This window comes from Thermobia domestica, chromosome 7, assembly GCF_964235325.1.
Source record: "Thermobia domestica chromosome 7, izTheDome1.hap1.1, whole genome shotgun sequence".
NCBI lineage: Eukaryota > Metazoa > Arthropoda > Insecta > Zygentoma > Lepismatidae > Thermobia > Thermobia domestica.
The window spans coordinates 11,225,526-11,252,938 of NC_137460.1; the positions used below are offsets into that span (position 1 = coordinate 11,225,526).

Consider the following 27,413-nt stretch of genomic DNA (forward strand, 5'->3'; position numbering starts at 1 on the left):
AAGAATTCTTGCAGAACAAACGTCTATTGAAGGTCGCTCGCTTGAGCCAAAGATGCCTAAACGCAATTAATGAATTGAATTGTCATATGTGAGGAATAGGTTTACAAATTCATAAAGTCTGGCTTTCTAAGTCAATGTCCGGCTTTTTAATCGCTGCTTTCTGGTCACCCCAATGGGAATACAATACCCCGGTACATCAATTATTTATTGATTTGAAAGAGGCATACGACTCTGTTGGGAGCCAAATATTATATAACATTTTTTAACGAATTCGGAACACCGAAAAAACTAATTAGATTAGTTAAGATGAGTTTAAATGAATCTCAAAGTAAAGTCCAGGTAGAAAAATGCCTGTCTATAAACTTTTACGTCAAGAATGGTCTGAAACAAGGAGATGTATTATATCCATTATAATTCAATTTTGCTCTAAAATATGCTATAAGAAAATCAAAGATAGCAACCAGGGTCTAAAGCTGAATGGTTTGAGTTGTTTTTGAGTTTAACGTCCTGTTCAGCAGCGAGGCTATATGAGACGTGGGTCTACTAATTAACGTGGAATCCGAACCACATAAGCTCCCGCCGGGAATCGAACCCGAGCCTCCCACCCCAAAGGCGCGTACGCTAACCGCTTAGCCACTGAGGAGCTCTAAAGCTGAATGGCATTTACTAGATTATCGCTTATGCTGATAATGTAATTTTAACAGAGGATGAAGGAGGAAAATAGAAACAAATGCAGAGGTTTCATTAATGCCTGCAGGGACATAGGTATAGAAGTAAATACAGAGAAAACTACATACATACAAGTTCACTGTGACCATAATACTGCAAATTACGAGTACGTTAAAATATCAAATAATACTTTTGAGAAAGTGGACACATCTAGGATCAACATTAAAAGACCAAAACCATATCCACCAAGAAATTAAATGTCGACTGAAAGTAGGGAATTCGTGTTATTAGCTATATTCAGTCTAAAAGTTTTTGTCCTCGCGAATCCTGTCGAAAAATTTGAAACTTAAAATATATAGGCTAAAACGATAAAAATCTTGTACTGTATGGTTGTGAAACTTGGTCGCTTACTTTGAGGGAAGAACGCAGACTGGAAGTACTTGAAAATAAAATCTCAATGCAATTATTCGGACCTAAAAAGGACGAGAACGGAAAATGGAGAAAAATTCGAGGAACTGTATAATTTATACCACTTACCTAACATTCTTAGGGTCATTAAGTCTAGGAGACTCAGCTACGCAGATCATGTAGCCAGAATGAAATAAAGTACGAACGCTTTAAAAAAAAAATAACTGAAATTTTGACCAATCGGAGAGAGACCAATAGAAGACTTAAGTCACAGATAGGAGGACAATATTAAGATGTGTCTCACAGAAATAGTAATACCAAATCGAAACTGGACCCAGTTGGCTAAGGACAGACGTTGGAGAGCTTTTGTGAATGTGGTATTTAACCTCCGGGTTTCATAACTCATAGAGTGAATCAGTAAATTAGTTAGTTTAGCGATACCTTAAGGGTTTGACCGACGCTAAAAGGGTAAATATGTCTAACACATTTATTTCTGCAAATTGGCCAGATTTCACCACCAATATAAAGGCAGATTTTACTGTATAATAGGTGCTTTTCTATTAGTAAAGAAATTTTGATTTCACCACCTTCATGTGGTTAACGTATAGAGGAAAACTGAGAGTTCACACATGACAGGTAAACGCCAAAAGCCAAGACCTGGTAGTGTTTGACAAAGGTCAAATTATGAAGCTTCGAAGGGCTTGTGTTTCGATTGCGCAAAGAGCTGCAATAGTAGTGTGCTCTCAACAGGGGCAAGTGATGAAGCTTCAGCAAAACTGCGGAAGATGATGTAAGGTTAATCGGGATGAACGTCGCAATCAGAAACTTTCACATGTACAGTACAGTGGAGTAATTGACTGCCCAGTACAACCTTAGTCACCTGGGAAACATATCCCATATAACGATGTGCTGTTTCACAAGAAATGCCACTTGGGTCACTCAGGCTTCAATAAGCATGTGAATTAGATTATATAAGGTTGGAAGAACGTCCATTTGTCTGATTGATCACGATTTCTAGACCACTCCGTGATAAGCGTGTGCTTGGCGGAAACCCCATCATGAGGGTTTCTTCGTGTATGGTGTAAACAGTGTAGATCTGGGGAACAGGGTATAATATGGGTAGGAGCAGGGTATGATATGGGTAGTAATGATCAATTTGTAATGCATTGTGGGCTAGGGCAAAGTAACAGCTATTTTTATTTTGCCTTCCTCTGCTGCAACAATTCGCTGAATATGCATAAATCTACATTTTCTGAATTTGTTCTATTCTGTTCCATGTGTCTAGGGTAATTAGGTACCCACCTAAGAACTTTAAAAGCAACCATCTAAAAGAAAGCCTCACCTTGGAGCAGTGGTTCTCAATCTAATTCCTATCACGACCCCCGTTTTATCATATCCTCTTGTCAGCGACTTCCTTATAATTTCTGGTTTGTAATAAGCTTGTGTTGGAATTTTTAATATACCTATTGCAGAAATCTCACGATATCCGTCTATTTCTATATAATAGTAGAATCCATTTCTTGTATATAGTGGATACAGTAACTTCCCTAAAAGCGAATGGATTAAAACAAAATTTGGTCAGTTAATTCGCATTACAAATATCGAATCTGACCCGTCATAGTGTTTCAAAGTGAATACCATTGGCCGGAGTGTTTTTTTTTTCTTTCTTCCATGGTAAGCATTAAAACAAAGACAAGAAATCGCTTATCAGTTGAAAATGACTTGATTATGTGCATCACGAAGATTGAACCGAACATTGCCTCACTAGTAAAATCACACCATGCTCAGGTATCTTATTAGCTTTCAATTTTAATTGAATTTCAATATACAGGTTTTGTTGCTTTTGTACTTCTCTGGTATTTCAATATGCAGTTCTCATTAGTTTCATATCGTACCTCTTTCATATAAATTGATTTTTAAACAACTCTGCACCTGTTGAAAAGGTATAGTAGACGCATTTTTTGTTGTTCTTAACAGTATGTATAAAAAAAATAAAAATATGCCTATCAGAACAAAATTCAAAATAATACTTTAAAAATTTTTCCGGTATTAGATTCTTTTCTCTATATTTAGTACATCCGCTTATTTTTTACGACTCCCAGGTTGAGAAACCCTGCCGCATTGGAGAATGGGTTTGAAAGTCGAAAGATTAAAGAAAATATTTTCACATTTTAAAAGTAAATGACTCGATTCAGATATTGTGATCGATATTATGATAGATACAAGCTTCTGTTCGTATGGAACTAACAAATGGAATAAACCATACAATTTTTTTTTTTCAATTTTATTCGCAAATCGCTATTTGACGATCACTTACTTGGTAAGAACTACATCGTCTCCTGCTGGTTGTAGACGGACATACGAGGTGTGTTCAAAAAGTATCGAATCTTAATTCTCCCCGCGTAAACCAATGATGCGCAGTAGACTTTCTTAGGGGACACGCATGCGCAGTCGTGATTTTTTTCCCCGCCCGCAGAAAGTTTCAGTCGCTGCCAGTCAGCCAGTCAGCCAACGAGTGAAGACGTGTAGTGAGCGGTCTCGGATTTGTGTTTTTTTGTAAAACGACAGAAAAACTTGAGCAGCGATATTGCATCAAATTTTGCTAAAAGCTTGATGATACCCAAGCGGAAACCATTCAATCGAATCGGTGCATTAAATTTTAAACGAGAGTTTGGGCATGAGGAGAGTGTCCACGAAATTTGATTCACGCTTTCATCGCCAAAGACAACATTCCTGTGTGACGTCAGGCTCTCTACTCACCCGACATGGCTCCGTGTGACTTTTGATTATTTTCCAAGCTAAAAATGCCACTAAAAGGGACCCAATTTGAGTCAAGAGAAGACATCATGCAGCATGAGACGGTACGATTGCTCATCATTCCAAAAACTGCGTTCCAGAAGTGTTTCTAACAATTGCGGAAGCGCTGGGAGAAGTATGCGCATTACCAAGGAAACTACTTTGAAGGGGATTAATATTTCGGATTCCCAAATCAATAAATGTATTTTTGCCAATCAAAGGTTCGATACTTTTTAAACACACCTCGTATGACTGCTGTCCACCTGACATACAGAATACATCTTATGCTGTACTATTCTCCCTTTCATGGCGTTCTTCAAGACGATAACGCAGCTAGTCATTGTGTACGCTCTGTGCAGCAATAGTTTGAGAAACATGGTGCGGACTTCCATCATCTTCCATGGCCCTCGAACTTGTCGGATCTTATCTCCACTGAGTACCTGTGAAACATCATGAATCAGATCCATTCTCTCAAGAATGTTTCTCCCCCTTTAGCACACTGTTTCCAATACATGCTTTTCATATTCATTATTTGAAATGTCCTAAGTTGGAAATTAATGTACCAGAGATTCAAGTAACTTTGAAACAAATAAGTGAGCCTCGTTTCAAAGTGTCAAACTACAGTAGACTCCAAAACTATAGGAATTCAATCCTCAAACTTGAAGTAGTATATCTGTAACTACTGGTTGCAATAGATTAATAAGATTAAAGCTAGAACCTGTTCCTCGAGCACTGCTTCCATACACAAAGGCCTGTACACGCTATGCCTTATTGTGTTTGTTCTATGACGATCAAGGTTGAAGCTGCAAATCGTTAGTTTGGATCAATTCCGGATTGATTTAGGATTTAGATTTCTGGGCTTTCGGCATCTAAGGCCATTTAGCCCTTCACGTTTTGAGGGATGACATCCCTCGGCGAGCACATAATCCGGGGAAAGGGAAGGAAGGAAGTGGCCTGGGACCTATAAGTTAGGTACCACCCCGACATTTACCTGGTGTGAATGAGGAAAACCCAGGAACACCTCATTCAGGGTGGTTGGCCTGAAAAAGCGTGTTACATTTTTTTTCAACCGAGTGACCCCACCGGGAATCGAACGTGGGACCGCTCGCACCGAACGTGGGACCACTACGCTACGCGGGGCCACCCAATTCTGGATTGAATAGACGGTTAAGAGAGAAGATAGAATCTACTCTTGGGAAGCTGGATCGATTGCAAGAAAACTGTACCTAGTTATCTATAACCGTTTTTGCTCTACGAAGATCAGTATTGGAAGCGGAACTAGTAGTAAATTTCAGCCACTTCTGGTTATGGTAGAGTGATGTGGGTTGTGATATGATGTTCTCTTGGGACCATAAAACGTTTTCAAAAACGCTTGTCGCTATCTAATACCACTTTTGTTTTCTGGAGATAAATGATGAAATCGGAAACAGTAATCTTGAACCACTTCCGGTTTGAAATAGAAGGTTAACAGACCAGATGGAATCTATCTTAAGGTGTTAACCAATTGCTAAAAACTGCATCTCGATATATCTTATCGCTTTTGCTCTATAAAAATCAGTATTGAAACCGGAAGTAGTAGTAAATTTAATCCAATTCCGGTTTTAGTACAGTGTTGTGGTTTGTAACGATATGCTCTCTTGAGACACTGAATCGACTATTACACAAAACCGCTATCTATTACCATTTTTGTTCTATGGCGATAAGTCTTGAAACCGAAAATGACCAAGTTGAATTACTTCCGGTTTGAATAGAGGTTAACAAAGAATATTGTACCTATTTTTGGGCAATGAATCGATTGCAGAAATTCGCATCTCGGTATCTCTTCCTGTTTTGGCTGTGGAAATCGGTATTGAAAACAGAACATTAAATCTGAACTACTTCTGGTTTTGGTACAGTGTTTGGGATAGTAATAGTACGTTGTCTTGAGACACTGCTTCTTTTGCAAGAAAAAACAGCTTCTCGCTATCGGGTTCTCGTTCTAGGCGATAAACGTTAAAACCGGAAATGGCTCATTTGAACCACTTCTGGTTTGAATAGAGAGTTAACGAAAGAGATAGGACCTATACTTTAAACGCATAATCAAACACAGAAAAGAACGCATGTCAATATCTCTTTACCATTTTTGTTCTGCTGATACCTGCCGACAGACGGACGAAGAAAGCCGTTCCATAAAACTTCCGACATTTACTTACAGCATAATTTGTGAGTCTAAAAAGACAGGAAGTTTTGGTCAAAGAACAGAAAAAGCAGAAGCCCTTGTATACATCTTTTCCACATATACTTCTGCTCTTGAGTCTTCTTTAGTAAACGTGAAGTAGTGAAATAGTTTCCATAATGTTTATTAATTGCTATGTTTGCCCAGTGATTATGAATTCTGGTTACTTTTATTTCTAGAGCCACTTCATGGACTGCCTTTTCATTAACCATTTTATTTATTTATTTATTTTAAGCAAACAAGCTTTCTGGAGCTGTTTTCCACTCATCTCAGTGAAATAATGGGTCCAGAAGACAATGTTTCTTGACTTATGGTAACTTTTTTCAGAACAGGATTGCTTTGAAAATACATGTTCTGTGGCCTTCTGTCAAAATCTTCTAATTCTATGAAATTACTATATATAAAGTGTTTCAGTTTTCATTTTTCCTAGAACTTTCTTTCATTTTGATCCTACTTCGAGTTTAGTATTATTTAACGTTAGATATGAACTTGGAACTTTTGTCTGAATAATTTTCTCAAAAGACTTTGAACTACAGTGTACCCCATAATTGTGTAAATGATGTTTGACTGACTGTAGTATTTGTACAAAAAGTTTTGGTATGGCAACACTGTGTAGCCTAGCCTGAGAATGGGGTAACGGTCACTAGACTTAGAACCGTTAGTGTATGACAGACAGGATGGTGGACCGGTGGGGCTGAACGAAACATTTCCGAATCACGACGTGGGTTTGTGGAGTGGTCAGCTCGATCTCCCGATTTGATACCGCATGATTTTTTTTTTCTTACGACGTGTTTTAAAGGACAAAGTGTATCAACATCACATAAACAATTTGGTCGAACTACGGGAAGCTATCATAGGAGAGCTCAACAGGGTGCCAGTACGGGTCTGTCAAGCTTCGTCTCCAGGCATGTATCGATTTGGATGGTTGCTCTTCGTCTCCAGGCATGTATCGATTTGGATGGTTGCTCATCGTCTCCAGGCATGTATCGATTTGAATGATTGCTCTTCGTCTCCAGGCATGTATCGATTTGGATGGTTGCTCTTCGTCTCCAGGCATGTATCGATTTGGATGGTTGCTATTCGTCTCCAGGCATGTATCGATTTGGATGGTTGCTCTTCGTCTCCAGGCATGTATCGATTTGTATGATTGCTCTTCGTCTCCAGGCATGTATCGATTTGGATGGTTGCTCTTCGTCTCCAGGCATGTATCGATTTGAATGATTGCTCTTCGTCTCCAGGCATGTATCGATTTGTATGATTGCTCTTCGTCTCCAGGCATGTATCGATTTGGATGGTTGCTCTTCGTCTCCAGGCATGTATCAATTTGGATGGTTGCTCTTCGTCTCCAGGCATGTATCGATTTAGATGGTGCATGGTGGACCATGCCATGGAGAACAGAGATTAAAATTCTTGTAAGGAAAGGTACGACAGTAATGTGTTTATGTTCTATTTTATGATCAAGTTATGTTGCTAGTTTCTTTACCGCAGTCTTTGAAACATTATATACATAATTATGGGAAAATGTAAATCAATGGCTTTTTTTTTTTTTTAAAGCAGTTTGATAAACTTCTCAAATGATAATGACTCATGTACGAGAGAATCCAACTGGCTAAGGAGTTCTCACAGAATGATTGTTTGCACACTACAGTATTCATTTCTACTAGTTCTTGGTCTCGTTTGGGAAGCTCTGAGTATTTTTTTTAATGCTATTTTAATGGTATTTTATTGCTGGCCACTGAGATATAACCCTTTTCGCGGCTATCAACTACATCTTTCAACAAAGATCCTGCATAAACTTCATGAAAATATTACTTGTATGTACAGGGTGTATCAAAATGACTTTCCAACGTTGAAAACTCGTATTGATTTATTCATTTTGCTTACAGACATGATTTGAATATCATTTTGTAGCACTGCCTGAAGATTTGTCGTACGGGGACGCCCTGAAGATTTGTTGTGTCTTACTGAACATCCAGTTTCAATAAAACACTTACGAAACTGATAAATAGTAGGGCTATTGGGAGGATCTTTACCATACTTTGTACGAAAATTACGTTGCATAGTTGTCGAAGACTTGGATTCTTCAAATCAAAACACACAGCTAACACGCTCGGGACCAATAAAGGCAGCCATCTTTGCTGCGACTGCCGCTAGCACTTGCGGTGGCTTGTTTCTGAACTAATATACTACGTGAATCAAAACTTGATTTATTTTGCTACAAAATGACACCAAAACCATGTTTGTAAGATAAATGAATCAACCAATATGAGAAGTTTTAATGTCCTTTTTGATACACCCTGTATTTATTTCTAACTGAAAGTAGAAAAGGTAGGACTTATTTTAAAAGCATAACCTTTCCTGCTGAAAAAGGAGCAAAACTTGAATCTCTGTCCTATAGTACACATATAAAGTAAAAATTCCCCCTTTTGTGTAATTTTCAGTGCTTATTCCTTTTTACGAAACAAATCAGATAGGTAAACATAATAATAAAAACAATTTTTAAAAAAACAAAAGTACTTATTTTTAAAAATCCTTCCAAGGATTTTATTTCTACAATTTGTTGCCTAACTCCATGGACACATGGTTTGTGGTACAAGAAAAAAAAATAATGGTCACCCAAAATATTTTGTTTCAAAACTGACCAAACTGACTTATTCTGAAATATAATTAATTAGTATTTCGGCCAAATTCAAAGAATATCTTTGAACTTCAGTAGCCATTTCTTTATATATACATACATTTACTGTATACATATATATATGTATATATATATATGTGTATTTATATAGAAAGATAAACAATTTGGGCATATTTATTATAAAGTTATAATTGGAACAAAGAAAATGGCATATAAAATATTGTCGCTGGAGTGAAATAAACATATTTGGTACAGCTTTGAAACAAAAAATAATCCCAAACATTATCCTTCAGAATTCATTTGTGTTGGGTTTTTGTTTTTGCTTTTCATGGAACTGATAACGGTACTTTTTTTTATAACTCATTACATACATACATATATTCATATATATATATAATATATATATTTTTCTTTACAAACAATGGTATTACATGTTTATATACATTTAATATGGTGACTGACAACGAGGTAACAGAAACTGCTTGTAACAAACAAGTTACATTGTTAAATGAAGGAGAGAAATCATCATCATAATAATAATAATAATAAAAAAACAGTTAATCCTCTTTTAAGACTGTATAGAAAAAAATCAAATCACAATAGATTCTTCACTCTGAAGATGAGTGAAATCTGTATACCAACTATGTATATATATATATGTTCCAATTATTTAACGAAATTATAGATTCTTTTTAAAAATATGTTTTTATTTACTAAATTTGTAGCAACAAAGCGGTTTCATTTTAATACACACACATATATATATATATATTTATTTATTTAAGGATCTTTCTTTCTTTATTATTTGTTTTTAAAAAAATACCCCACCTGAATATTCATCATCTACATGTTAACAGCAACAATCTCATGTAGTAACCAGGATCACACTCAGTTCATCAAAATAAACATTGTTTCTTTTTTTTAAAAAATCACAACAACATAATAATGACCTCTGCACTGCGCATTAGGTGGACATACACAATCTATATTTTCTTTAATATATATATATATATATATATATAATCTGTAGGCATTTATTATCTTTTAAAAGAAGGGGAAAAGGCAATGTAATAAAATAACTGTACTTTTAACAACATTTTTCTCTCTCTCTCTAAAATTCAAAAGTGGGGTAATAATAGTAATAATAATAATAATAATAATAATAGGATATTGTTACAGCTTTGTATTATTTACTCCCAGGGATGCCAGCATGGTCGTTAATTTTTGGCAGTGAAACCGTGGTGCTTCATTTTACTTACTTAACAATGAAATTGGCTTTGAACAAATCATTACATAGGCCCTACTTTTAATCACCTTTGTTTACCTTGCTTTACGTAACATTTGTTTACATTTTCATATGAATAAATCCAATTATAAAAGAACATGAAGAAGTGAGAGCAGATTTGGCAAACATTTTTCTTTTAAATTTTTAAATGATATCCTTGTCCAAGCAAAATTCAACGGTATAACAATGTTAATTTGTTTACGACAGAGATACAAATAATAATAGTAATAATACAACTTTTATAGATATATATATATGTATATATATGTAAAACACCATAATGACGAGCATCCCTTCTACGGAGTAGGTAACATTCGTTCTTTTTTTATATATAAATGTAACAGAAACAAAAGTTACAACATGAAAAGGACTTCATATTTGCACCAACAGCTGTGTGCACAACTTTTTTCTCTTTGTCCACAATAATATGTTAACAACTATATACTATACAGCGTAATACTCTACGAATACGTACACACACACACGAAAAAAATATATATATTGACCACAGTATCTTTGCTCTTTTTTTATTTTTATTTTTTTAAATATGCATTACTCTACGAAAAAAAAAAAACACTACAGAGCGTTTAATTAGGTTAGTCCATCACCAAATTTAATTGACACACAATCAGTGTTAATAACTACTATAAGAGACTTTCTTTTTTTAAAAAAAAAAATCTAATTAATAGCCAACAAGGAAAAAAAACAGATTCCTTTTCTGCAACCGACAGTAGGTTTTAAAAAAGGAACTTTGAATGCATGACTAACAAAAAAATCGAAGAAATTGGAATGTTGTTTAAAAAACTATCTACTGCCGTTAGAGGCTCCTAATAAAAATCATGCAACGACCTTAAAAGGAAAAAAAATGAGTAAAAACAGCTACATTTTTATTTTTTTCCGCCGGTATAATAAAAAAAAACAGAAATAAGTGCGGGTATACATTTAATACAAGCGTTAATTCACACACACACACATACATACACACATACACATTTATTCTTCATAGGCACTCTTTCACATCACAATAAATCATCAAAGATCATTCGGAAACATGCACTCACATAAAAATCTCTCTGATGCCCTTGAATCCCTCTGTAGGGTAAGCTATGCTTTGGTGCTTACGCCTTGGAATGTGTAAATGCACAAAAAAATATATCAAAGACAAAAAAAAAACAACATTATAAATTAAAAAAACCAGCGATAGAGCAACGATATTGTGGTCCTACTTGACGAATGGGAAAACTAGGGAATCAGGAATAGAATGATTTCAGAAAAAAAAGTAGAAAACGAAAAAAAAAAATACAGACGAAATCATTCTAGGGTCAATATTATCCCTTGAAGTGTTTTTTTCCAAGCTATTCAACAGCGAAGTTCACAATATGTGACATTCTATAAACCATCTATATAAACCCTTCCTGTAATAAGGGATATAACATAACTACAAATCCTGAGTTTCCATGACAATGTGCCTTTCTATGTTTATTTATTTATTTTTTTTCTCTCTCTCTCTATCTTTAAAAAGTTTTGTACTGCTTAAAAAGGCATCAGTTTTCTTGAAAAATATTTGAAAGGCATCCACATTTTTTTATACACACTACAGCACTTTGTTTTAGTTTTAGTTTTCTTTTTTACAGCTTGTTTCATTATGTAGTGCATATTTTATGGTGAAATTATCACTTTAAAAAAAAATCTGTATTTTCTCTGAGAATACTACTACAGAATACAAATATTTAAAAAGATCCTACTAAATTCATTACTATTTAATTTTTTTCTTGTTTTTTTGCAATTGAAGAAAAAAATATTGCACATAATTTGCTCACTAAAATTCTACTTCATTAAAAAATGATGCATATATCATACGTAAGGAAACAAATTCCACATGTTGTTTATATCGATAATATTTATATATATGTATATATATATCTATACTGTATATGCCTTTCATAAATCTTGCAAGAGCTCTTTGTTCTTATTTTTTTTAAAGAAAATAACAATGGAAACTACCCTTTACAAATCACAATCTCTATAACAAACTGAATATCAGCTTCTTTATACCATTCAAGTATTTCCGTACGAAATTCACATCATCGTAACTACAAACAGCACTTCAATTTTATGCTCACTCGGAGAGAAAAATCTTAGCTTACAAACAACACCACACGCAGATTGTTTTGGTCTTCAGAGAATTTCTTAAGGAAAAAAAAAAGTCTCAAAAAAAAGTCTCATCTTCGTCCTTTCAAGACTGGCCAAAAAACTACATATTTAAAAAAAAAAATACACATAACAAGTTCTTTCTCCAATGTGTCATTGCGGATACACAAGAATTTTTTTTTACCATAAAAACACTGGGAAAAGATGCACGACACATTTGGATCATTCCAAAACACTGTGCTTTCAAAAAAAAGTTAGCAAACTCCCAAGAGCACTAGATAACAATAGTTTTTCCGGTGCATTGCTATTATTCTGTTTCTCACACTGCAAAATACTTGTTATGCCTCATATTTATGTGGTGTGTGTGTATATGTGAAAGAAATAATGCTGTGTTCGTGTATTTTATTATTACAACAAACAGTACACAGTTATTTCTAGCTCTTTCTTCAGTTTTCTTATTTCATATGAAGATCTGACAATAACAATAATAATAATAATGTTTTTCGCACGCAGAACGAAGTGCATAACTGAGTTCCATTAGTTGTAAAGTCCACTATCATCATTCTTATTATTATCATCATCATCTGTTCTTTTCTTTTTTTGCTTCCTGAGGAGGTGTATGGAGCTCTGAGACTCATAATTTCATAATGCAAAGAGTCACTGGACATAGGTAAACAGAGGGGCCGGCCTCTGTGCATTTGATTCACAGCTTTCTTGCAATCCTGGAAAATAAAGAAAAGAAATGGGTATTACCATCAATATTTTATATATATACTCAGGAAATATAAACAAATTGTAATACTACGGTAGATTTATAAATTATGGCATTCAATACTGAAACCAACAGTGGTACACCTATGACTTCCAGTACTGACAGTTGGCCATTATGGACAAATAAATGGGTTTCTTTCCACATTGTAAAACTACGGTAGACTTCTGTTTTTTTTCAGTATTGAACCCCATAATTCAGAAGTGATAGATTTATCACTTTCAGTACTAACAGTCGGCCATTTCTGCACTCATACAAGTGGGATACCTTTCACATTGTAGACTTCCAAATTTTGAGATTCAATACTGAAATCGGAAATGTAGATCTATAACTTCTGGTTTCAACAAAGAAATAAATTTGCGAGATGGAATCTGTTCTTGGGACGATGAATGCATTATCAAAAACCATTTCTTGCTATGTCTTACCGTTCATGTTTTTTGAGGATCAATGTTGAAACAAGAAGTTACAGCGGTAGAAAAGTGATAAGAGATACAGAGAAATGGATCTCTTAAATGGATCCAGTATCTTTAGAATACGTTTCATCTCTATTCAAATTGAAGCGGCAGAGATCAACCATCAACATTCATAGAGCGAAAACGATAATAGACAGCGAGAAGCGATTTTCTGAAATGGACTCAAGTGTCCCAGGAAGAAATTTTATCTTCATTCTTGTCCTTCTACTAAAACCAGGAGTGCCAGAAATCTGCTACTAACACTGGTTTAAATTTAGAAATAAGGCTGGAAGCTATACCTATTCCTAGGATGCTGAATCCATGTTAAAAATTTCTTGCTCTCCCTTCAGTTTTAGAAAGATCAACATCGAAATCGAATATTTATTAAAATGCTGTTTGCAACTGTTTTATTATTTTTGTTCGAAAAGCAAACAACGTTTAATTTCACTGACAGAGAATGTATTTTAACAATTAAGGTTGGTTTAAAGGGACAAATTTTGCCGATAGATGACACTACAGTTTTCATATATCTCCCATGTATTTTTTTACCATCCACAAAAAATCACTATTTTTCTTACAAATTTCAACCTAGAGACTTCAAACTTTTAGAAAGGGAACTTCATAATCTATCGAAGGCAATAAACTCTGCCGTTTTTTTGTTTAGAATTTTCTTCATTTTTGAAATGGCTTGATTGTTGGAATGGATATCCAAACCTTTAACAATGAAACTGTTTCAACGATGAAAAAATTCTAAATAAAAAAATCGTCACGGATTGTTCTGTTCCCTTTAATAGGTTATGAAGTTCCTTCTCTAAAAATTTAAAGTCTCTAGGTTGAAATTTGTAAGAGAAATTGTAAATTTTCGTGAAAAGTAAAAAAATACATGGGAGAAATACGAAGACTGTAGTGCCATCTATCAGCAAAACTTGTCCCTTTACACTAACCTTAAAGGTGCTGAGTACAAGTGCAATCTCTGTTTTTCAGTTCATTGATTTATACGAGAAGCAGGGGCGGATTAAGGCTTTTGAGGCCCTGGTGCCGACTATTTCAAGGGGGCCCTATGTTACAAACAATTCCAACGCATACATTTTCTTATTACGCAATAATTGTTATGTTGTAAAATCCTCCATTACTACACGAAATAATATGATCTTAATGCCATTATTGAAAAATGAAATGAAATCTTTTGAGTTTTACGTCCCACGGTTATGCCGGTTAGGCTAATAGAGACGGTGATTATGAGAAATGAATGAATTAGTGGAATGAAGAAAGTGGGAGGAAACGGAAGAACCCCGAGAAAACCCACGAGCACGGTGTTTGTCCACCACAAGATCCACACGGCGCGAGCTGAGATCGAACCGGGGACCCCAAGCACCGGAGGTGAACGTTCTATCATTGAGCCAAGCGCCCCCCAATGCCATTATTGATTGAAGATAAAGAATATTGATGCTGTATTAGATTCTGCTTCGTAGATATCAATAATTAGAGAGTATTTAGTTTCACCTAAGGATAAGATATTGAATATCAACACACGAATAAAAGGAATTACTCAAAATTCTCTTTGATAAACAAGATAGCAATTGTACGTTTCAAAATTAATAGGAGAACATTTCATCATGCTTTTCGCGTATTAAGTAATTTTTCCCAAGGGCATGACTTTTTAGTGTCTCAGAGAGCCCAAATGCATTTGAATATAAACGTTTTATTGTTAAGGAGATTTGGAGAACCTCCTAGATTTGCTCTAAGTAATGACAGAGATATTTCAAAGCAATTGACACCACACTCTAATAATTTGGTAATAGTAATAATAGCTCATTCCCTCACAAAATAAGTATCGTGAAGAAGATGGCGGAAGAAGACCTAACTTGAGCGATACCGTGAGCGTAACGAGCGGGAAAAAACTTAGCATGGGTCTAAAGCCTATAATAAATTGATTGCTATATTTTAGTATTATAGAGAGAAGGATTTTTTGGGGGCCCCTGAGCCTGGGCTCCATTCGCTTCGCCCTTAATCCGCTCCTGACGAGATCAATTTTTCTTCTAAATACACCGGGATATTAATAATTTCATTTTACTGACTTCTTCTTCAAGTCTAGTGGAATGCTTTTTGTTCTTATGAAAATGAATTTTACGTTACAAGCAACATAACGGATAAGTAACGGTAACGTAACGGTTAAATCACCGTTAGAAAAAGACTAAACACTCTGCTAGTTAACACTGTATTCTACTACATGTATAGTACATAAAATAATTCTTCCAAAACGATAAAAACGGTTGATTATTATCGGTAACTTCAAAATACTTCTCCGCACCACACATGTTCATTTTCTCGATTATTTTAGAAAACTACGCATGAGGATTCACCCCGAAGCATTTTATTTTGTTCAGTTTGATGTGATCTATCCACTTACACAGCACAAGTCAAAAAAGATGGACGAGATTCCAGAAATTTTGTTCCGTGAAATCTAATAAATATATGTTATTGTGAGACAAGTGATACGAAAGATAAACAGCGGGCACGGTGGTTCAATGGTACAGCGCTTAACCTTTAGTGTATGGTGTCCCTGATTCGATCCCCGGCCAAGTAACTTCGTGGTGGACAACATCGTGTATGTAAGTTCTGTCGGGGTATTCCCGTTTCCTCCCACTTTCTCATTTGGAGCGGTACACATGAAATTTTATTATAAATATGTACATGAACGATTTTCTTCGACGTAATTTCAAGACATCAACATTTGAACTTCACTGTCCCACGACACTGATTTCTCCCCAGCAGGACACACATTTTTTTTTTTTTTTTTTTTTCTGGTAGATTTACCCTTCTTTTATATAATTCTAAACTTATCCTTCGATTGCTCTTCTCCAACAATACTGTGCTTCTCACACGTATTGTTCTTTCCAAGTCTAATGTCAACTTCAGGAGATTTGTTACTTTCTCACTTAAATTTGTAAAAAGAATCAACTCTCCGTAGACGCCAAAAGATACAACTTCCTAAATTCCACAAAAAACTCTTTCTCATCTCCTACTCCCAATTTTTGAAAGCGTCTGCAGTAGAGTCGCTTCCTCTCAATCCAGATATATTCAGTTTTTCTCTAAAATCCGCCAAATTCTGTGTTAAAGAAACAGCCAACCAACTTCATAGGACTTAGGAAACTAGAAAGGAGCCCAAAGTTTCTTTCGTTGAATTTTGGAGTGGAGAATAGTGAGGATAATTTTGAAAAGGGAGTGTGTGTAATGAAGTGATTGCAACAACATCGTGTGTCTAGTCCAAGTTGAGTTGATTTTGAGTTTAACGTCCTGTTCAGCAGCGAGGCTATATGAGACGTGGACCTACTGATTAACGTGGAATCCGAACCACATGAGCTCCCGCCGGGAATCGAACCTGGGTCTCCCACGCCATGTGTCTAGTCCGAGTCAGACGGCTGGACGAACTAATCAAATTGTGCAGATATATCATCAGCATGGACAGCAAAGAAAAGTTTATCATATCGAATAAATACCTCAAATCATACAAAGTGACACATAAGGTTGATTAACAACCCAAGTGAAGTGAACTGATTCAGTTCATAACGGTAAAAACAGCAGAATCCAAAGAAGAAAGGAACCTGAGACTGTGCAGTGACAAGGAGTGAACTGAATGACAATTCTAGTAGAACCGTCCACGAGTAAAATTGTCATAAAGAACTGAGCTATCTAACAAACTTTTAACGCAATTCAGAGACTCTTTTAATCACACAATTCAATCAGAGACTCTTTTAATTCAGAGACAATTCAGAGACTCTCAGAAGATAGACTCAATTCAGAGACAATTCAATTCAGAGACTCTTTTAATCACACAATCTTGATATACACGTGGGATGTTACACTGAAAGATTTTAATTAATTTCATTTCAAGAAAGATAAATTGTAAAAGCTTTCTTCAAACATATCACAAGTATACTATGTGAGAACCTCGCGTATCACGCTATCAATCAAGCCGATAGTCTATCTTCTACTAAACCTTTTGTAGCATCTTGCGCTATATATCAAACCAGATGATTTTCGTTTATAGATGCAACCCGAATCTATTGCGAAAATATATATTTGTATTTGTTCAAGAGTTATCGTGTAGCACAACAGACGTACACTCATGTCCAAAATGATTGTCGCATATCTATAACTATCTTCTTATATGAATATAATTTGATAATGATTTTTGCAGGGTACTTTTAATAGTGATACTATGTGTATAATCGGGAAATGTATATTTGTCGTAAATTTCATAGGAAAAGAATTATAAATACGAAAATTAGAATGAGTAAAACAAAATGTTGTTAAATGGACAAGAAATTTTTATTTTCGTTTTATTGTTCTTATTTACTGCTCTTTCGACATGAAATTGGCCACATACATGTCTTTGCCGATTATACACATACTAACATTATAAGAAATACCGGGCGAATTCGTTATCAAATTATACTCCTACAACAACATATTTATAGGCATGCACAATAATTTTGGACATGAGTGTACCTATGTAATATTATAATATTACAAGTTTCACTTGCGTAACCCTATCAAGTAAAACCAAACCATTAAAAATCCCAGTTCATTTCCAAGGAGAAAGAATACTTTGAAGGGACTGAAAAACAGAGATAGCACAGGATAATTACCACCCTTAATGAAACCTAGCAGTAATAATCTATCATTGTAGTAATTACCATGAAATATCTGGAGAAAAATTTTCAAATTCTGAAGCTGAAGTGGATCTACTATTTTCTCTTCGCGTGTAGCATTTCCATTAGCAACGTCTGAGTGGGCGCTCCTCCGCTGCAATGTTTGTGGTACAAATGCTCTTCCCCTCGAGTGGCCAGCTGATGAATCTCCGGTAACAGCATCATAAGCTTCGTGAACTTGTCCTATGGCAAAAAAACAATGAAAACAGATGAAGTATCATAGCACTTCTATTACCGTATTTACAACTAAACTTCTTACGTCATATTGAAAGCACCAATAAACAGATAGCTTACAGATGAAAGGTATTTATGATATGAATCTAGAAGATTATTTCCTCTAAAGGTATAATTAACATTATTATTTTCCATAGTAAAATTTACAAAACAAAGACAAAAAAATCTATTATTTTACAATCGTACCCAGCAATTCTACGATTACAACAAATAATAAAGAAACTGATTTTTTTAGTAGTCATAATCAAAACTAATGCAAAGACACTGAAACTCTCCATGGAAAATACATTTAGTTCAGAAGAAATTAATATTTTATTTTTTAAATTGTCTTTGAACCCGTTTTTTTTTTAAATTGCTTTAAACAATTACAATCGCGATACTACCAATCATTATCATTTTAAAATAATAAATTTCTTCTGAACTATTTTGCTATTTCTTTTTCTCTTTTTTTTTAGTTTAAAATTATCTAACGATAAAAGCCTCCACACAATGGCCAAAAAAGATAAAAGAAGATGTATCAATACCCAAGTGGCCTCATTAGGTCACGAGAAAAAAAGTGTATTAAAATTGGAACTCATCAAACATAGTCGCCCCCAGGACACTAGGCGGAAGTGAAAACTGAAAAATCACTGTCGCACGCAAAATACCTGAAAAGATAATTCAAAAAAACAAACACAATTGAAGGAGTGAGTGAAAAAAAAACATGTTGCTAATCTTTGCTGCTGGCTGTTTTTTTGTTTTAAATCAAACACACACACACAGCAAACAATTTTTTGGGTTCTTTTATCTAAAGTGCAAGAAACAAAAGCAGCATGCAGAAGAATGTACTAATTAATAACAAACTTACCTTCACTAGTATTATTATAATTATTATTAGCTAAATTTTGATTATTGATTCAAGAAAATACAGTATTAATTTTGACATGCTCTAAAACAGCAAGCATTGTTCTGTTTACTTCGGCTACTGGTATAGGAACACACACTACCATACAACTAATAGTTATAGCTATACGAGTACAGAAGTGCACTATTATAATAGTTAGTTTCGTTTTCTATAACTATTAACTAAGGAGAAAAATGTAACAAGGGTTGTACCATGCTAAAAGCTAACAGTGGAAAAGGACACAAGGAATGGTACAGGTCTGGAATAAGTTGAATTAATATTGTAGATTTTTTTTTTTTTTTAATTTCTCCTCAAACGAAAACTACGAATAGACATTCTTCTAATACCGTAAGCATTAAACTATAATTCACACTAACAGTTTTTAGTGTTTTATATATATATATGAAAGAATTCAGAAGAAATATCACTTAACCTAAAATATTGTATATAAATATAACTACACTGAACTTCGAAAAATAATTAAGAAATGTCTTCATATTAAGACAATTGCTTACAAGATCACTAGGATTAATTTGTAGATCTGTGTATATTAAAAAAAAAAAAAAAAAAAACTTCTGAAAGAACGTGAAATTCTTTGTTAACAAGTTATCATCCCATTAGTTCCATTATCTTTTACCGCAATAAAAATGTTTGTTTCAAGGCATTACGAATCAGTTACGCACCATTTAAAAAAAAATAAATAGTTATTATTATTTGCAATTGGATCGATAATATTTTGTGTAACTGATTCAGCTGTTTAACTGTATTTTAATTACTTAGGTATATTGATAATTAGATCAACGGTTATTTATGAATATACTGTATAATAAATTTCAATCACGTAGCTGCTACATGTACATAACACTCAGTATTAATATTGTTACGCTAAGAAGTAATTGTTGTTATTATTTGTTTAAGATAGTCGACTTAGCACAATACTGTGACTTTTTAACCTATTTATCCACAAATTTACTGTCCAACTTATGCAATTAGTTGCACGAAATATAAATGTCTGTATAACTATGTTTGTATAACATTCAGAAATATTTTCTTTATTATAATTACTGATGATAGTAAAGGTAGGTATAAACTATCTACTAATAATGACAGAATTACGACGAAGATGTATGTAAACCCTACGACAAATAAAAGGGTTACTAAAATACGAAAAACAAAAACTACACAGCAGTATCAAGAATAAGAAAAAGTCATTAAACAAACAAAACATTTGGTTTACTAAAATGTACAATTATTTTAAAAATTATCTTCTAAAAAAGGCATTTCTTGCATTATAATCTGCAACAACTATTTGAGACCTTCTTGGATTCAGGAAAGAAAAAAGAAAAAGTACTAACAACATAACAGTTCTAGGATAATCTTAAGAAGCAAGGCTGAAAAAAGTTACAAACACTGGGTATCATATACGCCACATGTTGTTTCTCTGCTCTTTCTGTTTCTACATGTAAGGAAGAAGATTTAAAATAATAATAATAAGCTAATTCTCCCCGCGACCATTCCCGCTGCTCCTAATAATTTTGTGGAAAGATATTTTTGAATTCTTTATATACTACTATCTTCCATGGAGGCTTCATGTCTTTGAAAATAGCTCCTCAAAACGCCCCCGAAATTTGTTTGAAGATTCCCCGCCTATTTGAAAAAAAAAAAAAAAAAAAAAAAACTTATCCCGCAAATAATCAAATATTGGATTCTACATAAATTTAAGATAGGAAAAGAGAATTAGCGAAAGTTCTAGCATCTGTTTTATTTTTCTTTAAAAATACATTTCATCTGCAGTACTAACTATTCACAGAGCAACTAACAATCATACTTTCATTGCAATTTCGTTTTGGTATTTTTTTTTTCTTTCTCTAAAACAAGTGTACGTGAACATCATTTTCTGACTTGTGACGGGCGGGAAAGTAATCATTTTCTGACTTGTGACGGGCGGGAAAGTAAAGGCGCAACAACATTCAATTACTGCGGAGTATAGTTTCTCTTTACATTACGTGACCCGGGACTTGAATTAAAATGCAATGCAGGCACAGAAACTGACAAAAGATATAAAAGGGCAAAATGTTGCACTATTACAAATTAAAATCCGCAAACAAATAGAGAGTGTTTTAGCTAGTTTATCTAGAAAACGATTTCATTTTAAACATTTTCAATTTTTTGACATATGTTGTTGATGTGATGATTTAAAAAGGAAAGATATAGGTTAAACGTAATAAATGAGTGACAAAATTTTTATGTATGAAACTGATATGCACTGAATTCTTAATTATCAGGGGCCGCGGTGGCTCAGTGGTACAGCGTTCACCTCTAGTGCATGGGTTTCTTGTTCGATCCTAGTTTGCGCCAAGTGAACTTTGTGGTGGACAAACACGATGTGTGTGAGCTTTCTCGGACTTTCTCCCGTTCCCTTCCATTTTCATCATTCCACTATTTCATTCACTTGTCATCATCACCGTCTTCTTTAGCCTACCCGGGATAATCGTGGGACGTAAAACTTAAGGATTTCATTTCATTTTCTTGTTGTCCTTCAATAGTGTGTTTGATACCTTTTTCCTATCTTGCTTATTCCTTTTTTTTTTTTTTTTTCTAGTTGTTTCGCGTTCTATTATCATAAAAACGAAGTCCAGACTGTAGCTGTAAAGTGTGCTTTATTCAATATTTTGTCCGTGCAAAATTAATCTTTAAAAATCCTATTAAAAGCAAATTAATGCTTGCTTATACTTAATAAATACATATATATGTGTAGTCAACCCATTTTGTAAAGTCTCTATCGAAGACGAAAACAAATATTTAAGATATCAGTGTTTTACAACCAAAACTGACGTGATAGAAGAATATATATCAATCTTAATTCTGACTAAGCAAGAATGACATATCTCGTCCTACATACGTTAGTTTTGTTTTCTGAAAAAAAAAAAAAAAAAAAAAATCCAGTTGAAGATAGAAGCGGAAATGAGGAATGTGACTAGTACGTTTTAAAAAAATTCTACCACTGAAACATATTAAGATAAAAGATAGTTCCTGGATTAAGGTAAAACCTATGATTCACCATTATCGTTTATACAAGATTTTCGACCAGCATTAACCAAAAAGTATACTTTATGGAGTCAGTAAGAGTCGAAAACTATTTAAAATAACTTTTTGAAATTTGACGTTCCTTTTAAATATCAAAACAGCTTAGGGCTTTTTTGTCTTCTTAGTTTTTCTTCGTACATTATCTAAATATAAAAATCAAATAAATACAAAATAATTTTCATTGAGATATATAAAAAAAAAAAGTTTGATTCACTACCAATAAATCAAATCTCATAAGAACTTACGTTCGAAATTTCCCTGAATGTCAAAGGTTATTAAATAAGTCCTAAATACGCTCCTAAAATTCAGCCAATAGTTGAAGAAAAAAAGTTCATTAAAAAATTAGTTGGAAAGAAAACTAATTTTTGTGTTCATTTATCATATTTGACAGAGATCAGTAGCGGCTCTTGAGGGAAGTCACAACAGCAAAAATCAAACTTTTATCGCTTGAAAGTACGAGAAGAAAACCCACCTAATGTTCTAACGGTAAAATACAAGAATTAGGCATTGGGCGAGCTTTCTTCCCTTAGTTTGGAACGATAAAATTCTACCCTCAGAAGCCACCACTGATAGAGTCTATACGAACAAAAAGAAGAAAAAGCTGATTATTCTTATTGTTAATCAAACAAAAGTAGAACTTTACAATCAGGTTCAGTGTATATACAAGTAGAGGAACCAGCAAAAATGCATATCCACTTCATACATGCTAATCCAAGTATTTGTGAATAAATATCGCGATTTTATACTACAATTTTTGCTCAATTGTACTCTTAGCATCTTCACGAGTTTCAAATACTATTCCTTTTACCCGCCTTTTCTAACGCTTTCTTAATGTTTAAGCCCAAGCCTTCCAGTGGTATCCATGTGGATGTCATAAAATACTCCATTGCAAAATACCAGTGGTATCCATGTGGATGTCATAAAATACTCGGTTGCAAAATACCAGTGATATTCATGTGGATGTCATAAAATACTCCATTGCAAAATACCAGTGATATTCATGTGGATGTCATAAAATACTCCATTGCAAAATACCAGTGACATTCATGTGGATGTCATAAAATACTCCATTGCAAAATACCAGTGATATTCATGTGGATGTCATAAAATACTCCATTGCAAAATACCAGTGATATTCATGTGGATGTCATAAAATACTCCATTGCAAAATACCAGTGACATTCATGTGGATGTCATAAAATACTCCATTGCAAAATACCAGTGATATTCATGTGGATGTCATAAAATACTCCATTGCAAAATACCAGTGACATTCATGTGGATGTCATAAAATACTCGGTTGCAAAATACCAGTGACATCCATGGGGATGTCATAAAATACTCCGTTGCAAAATACCAGTAACATCCTTGTGGATATCATGAAAATGTATCCTTTATTAAGGGTCATATTAATCCTGGAGATGATGAATTTTTTTAGTGGAAGCAAGACACGAGTTTGTTCTACTATTTCTCCTTAGATGACAGCACATTACTGACAGAAAAGAAAAAACGTTTTGTCTCAACAGATAGCAGGCCTAAGGGAGCCATGTGTTTGTTTTGACGATAAACACTTGGCAATTTCGATATCGTATTTCGAGATCGAAAAAAAAAACACTGTGTTTGGTCTCCGGTTAGTGTTGCCAACCTGAAGCAGCATAAAAATCCCTCCAGAACATAAAAATTTCTCTTTTTCACTCCAAATGTTCTATAATGCAGATATATATATACAGTGCACAGTTCCACAATCCCAGTGCTTGGGCTGGAGTTGGTCAAAAATGAAGTTCGTAAGGTCAAAAATGAAGTTATTAACCACCTCTGTCCCTAACCCACACATGTATATTGTATGATTTCAAGAAAAAAATTGACAGCAGCCTTCGTAAAATAAAATAATTCGATTATGGTGAAATAAAAAATAATTCTTGCTGAGGATTCTCAATTGTCTTTACTGCTTGCAAAGTTGAAATGTGAATACTGAACCGAGTAGATTGTCCTCTCCCCCCAATATCCCCTAAATAGGGGTTCTCCCTTTCCTCCTAACTTTTTCATTCCACCATTACCATCCACTTCCTTTAACCTTGCTGCACAATCATCGGATCTTGAACTGTAATAAAAACACTGCCCCATGACAATATCAAAAATCCTCTGCTCCTCACTTGGAAACGAATTCGGGCCCACGCACTCTGAGGGTATCCTCGTTAACCAAATAGCACAACGACGTCAGAGATTACTGAACTTAAATTGGTATATTCGCAGCGTTATTTTCTTTTCTCCGAAGAGCATTATGAAGTGGATATGCGCTTTTGCTAAAGGCTATACTTGCACCAAATAATAAGTAAATATCATTATTGAAAGATAAGATTTTCCACGAATATCAGCTTCAGTATTTTCCTTTGTCTCCTGGCAAATATCGCTTTTCCTATGTACATTTTAATAAACAGAAGAAAGAACAGAGGCAGTGTTCTAACTTCGAAAAACGGTTTCATCAACCTCTCACTAATTATATTAATTCCAACGTGAACCGCTTATGAATGAACTCAAAAGGTACTCACTCTTTTTTGCTCCTCCAGATTATTACAGATAGTTTTAAAAATTATGTTAAACATCATATTTTTGCTGACAGCTGTCAGCATTATCAAAACTACGGTAAGGAATATAATAGTAGTATTTATATATAACATTCATAAGTAAAACATCTCACTCTTCCACAGATTATAAATTTTAAATCTTCCTTCTTCTTCAATGGTTGGTGACGGCAGTTAAGGTGCCAATAATGTTATTCCAGCTTCTGTCCAGAATGCCTATGTCCAAATTTACTTCTGGTTTCCTCGTTCGAATGAGAAAGGTCTCATATACCTGTCTTTCCTTTAAAAATAAATAAATAATCACTTTATCAATGTTGTTATGCTTCGAGTCTTTCACACCAAATGGTGGGGTATCGTTATATTTGGCATCCTGAATACGTTCTTTCAGCTCTGTGTGTGTGTATTCCTCTTTGCCACGCCTATATAACTGCTTTGATATGTAAATACATGAGATTTCATAGATATATGCGGACACAAGTGGATTGGCGAATATTGGAGAAGCGAAAATAAGTTCACCTTTGAATTTATTAATCGATCTACACTTTCATCGATATATATAATATTTTGCAGATACCTTCCTAGTTAAGACTTGATTTTTCAATTATGAGATTTAAAAAATGAAACCAAAGTTCTCATCACGGTAAGCAAACGTATACTGCTTATAAGTGACTTCAATTTAATGAAAAATTGACTTCCTGTCAACCTTAAATTTTTATTCAATTAAATTTCGACTACTGTTAGTACGTCATTGAATTAAAAGTGATAACTTCAGGATATACAGAGTAAACAAATTGACAGAATACTACAAAATGTTCTTAAATTGTTTCAAAAATTAAGAGCCTGCCTTACTAAAAATAACGCAAAATTTACAATTTTTCTTTTGATTGTTTTTCATAAGAGAAAGGAGACAATGAAATACTACTTTCCAAAACGACATCATACGTAAGCAAATGCAGTTGAGTTCGCTCCTCTAGTTGGTGCCGTAACTTAGATTTTGGGAGAAATATTATTCTGGCAACACTGTAATTCCTACGGATGGCGAACACTGAAAATTCTTTAGGTTCATATTTTCTGTTGTAGAATAACATTACCTATGATTGTTGTCAGTTGCATTTCATTATCTCCATTCACTTATGAAAAGCAAGCAAAAGAAAAATGGTAAATTTTGTATTATTTTTAGAAAGGCAGGCTTTTAAGGTTCACGTACATCAATTTCGCAGAGAGAAAAACACTATAACCAACATTCATATCCAGGGCCGTGCCGTGGAAAATCAGCGCCCGGGGCGACAGTATACGACGCCGCCCCCATACATATATTCCAAGCAATTTTTCCTATCTTTTTTCCTTTTTTCTCCCGAATTTTTCACCCTCCTTACTTCGGCGCCCGGGGCCGTCGCCCCGCTCGTTCCCCCACGGCACGGCCCTGTTCATATCATTATTGCCCACTATCAGTCCTTACTAATTTTACATGTCCACTAATGCAGCACTTCACCCGTAGCATAGTTTAAAAAAATAAACTACTAGACTTGTAAACACTACGCAATGATCACTTTGTAGGCATACTTTATCTTCTAAAGTAGATGGTGTGCACCTTGTTTCCACAGTTCGACTTTTAATTTCATTCGTACTTAAATCTAGGTTTTGTTTAACCCTATATAAGTGAATTTATGTCAGGATTTTAATGATGAGAATGTACAGACTATAATATTTCTGTAACTTACTTAAGAATGACACTATGGATTAAGAGCTTCGAACTAACATGGACCATAACTTTTTTCATTATATATTTCGTGGTCTATAGCTTTTTTGGGGGGAAATGTGCACAATATTACGACGTTAACGATAAATATGTTACTTCAACTGCACCGGTGGAAGCTTCATAAACATATTAAAATCGTAGTTCATTATATTAAGAAAGGGTTTCCTCATGAAGTTTTCAATTGTTACTAGCTGAACCTGCGGTCTCTATACAGTGCATCATTTACATATGAGCATGAATCTCCTTGTCATTCTTCACAACATCTGTACATGTCCCTTTTCAGACACAAGTGAAAGACATCTTGATAAAAATCGACAAGGGATACCATAAAGGGGGAGATTTATTTCAATATCTCACACAGTTTGCAAAATTTGAGCCTACTTCCGGTTGGAGTTTCTAATTCATGTTATGATCAATGTTTTATTTCTTCTTGCATGCAGTAAGTAATAAGCAAACACATTACACACACCATTAATTATAATGTCAGTGATATACGGTGTTCATTGGGCAAAATACTCCAAACAATAAAGATTCATCTTAGAAAAATTATTGTCCTTCGTTTTTCATTATCATTTGACCATGAAACAAAGCCTGAGAGATACACAACCCCTGTATACAACTATGTGGTGTTGAAATGTATAACTCGTAGGATATGATGCTTACTTTTTTTTAAAAATTTCAACACTTCCAGTGTACCCCTAAAAAATGTAATAAAGAAATAACGGCCACATTTTTTTTAAAAAATATTCAATTAGAGCTGAACAGAGTAC

General features: G+C 34.3%; 1 protein-coding gene across 2 annotated transcripts in view; it reads right to left on the reverse strand.

Annotated features, from left to right (window-relative positions):
• Positions 1 to 9,106: 9,106 nt before the first annotated feature.
• The window catches only part of ftz-f1 (ftz transcription factor 1), a 507,056-nt gene continuing 488,749 nt past the window's right edge, over positions 9,107 to 27,413 (reverse strand). For both annotated transcript variants that reach the window (XM_081764115.1, XM_081764114.1), the window contains 2 exons: positions 18,084 to 18,281; positions 9,107 to 12,884 (listed from right to left, as the gene is read on the reverse strand). In XM_081764115.1, the coding sequence (XP_081620241.1) occupies positions 18,135 to 18,281 (147 nt within the window). In that variant the 3' untranslated portion in view covers positions 9,107 to 12,884; positions 18,084 to 18,134. The remainder of the gene's footprint in view (positions 12,885 to 18,083; positions 18,282 to 27,413) is intronic.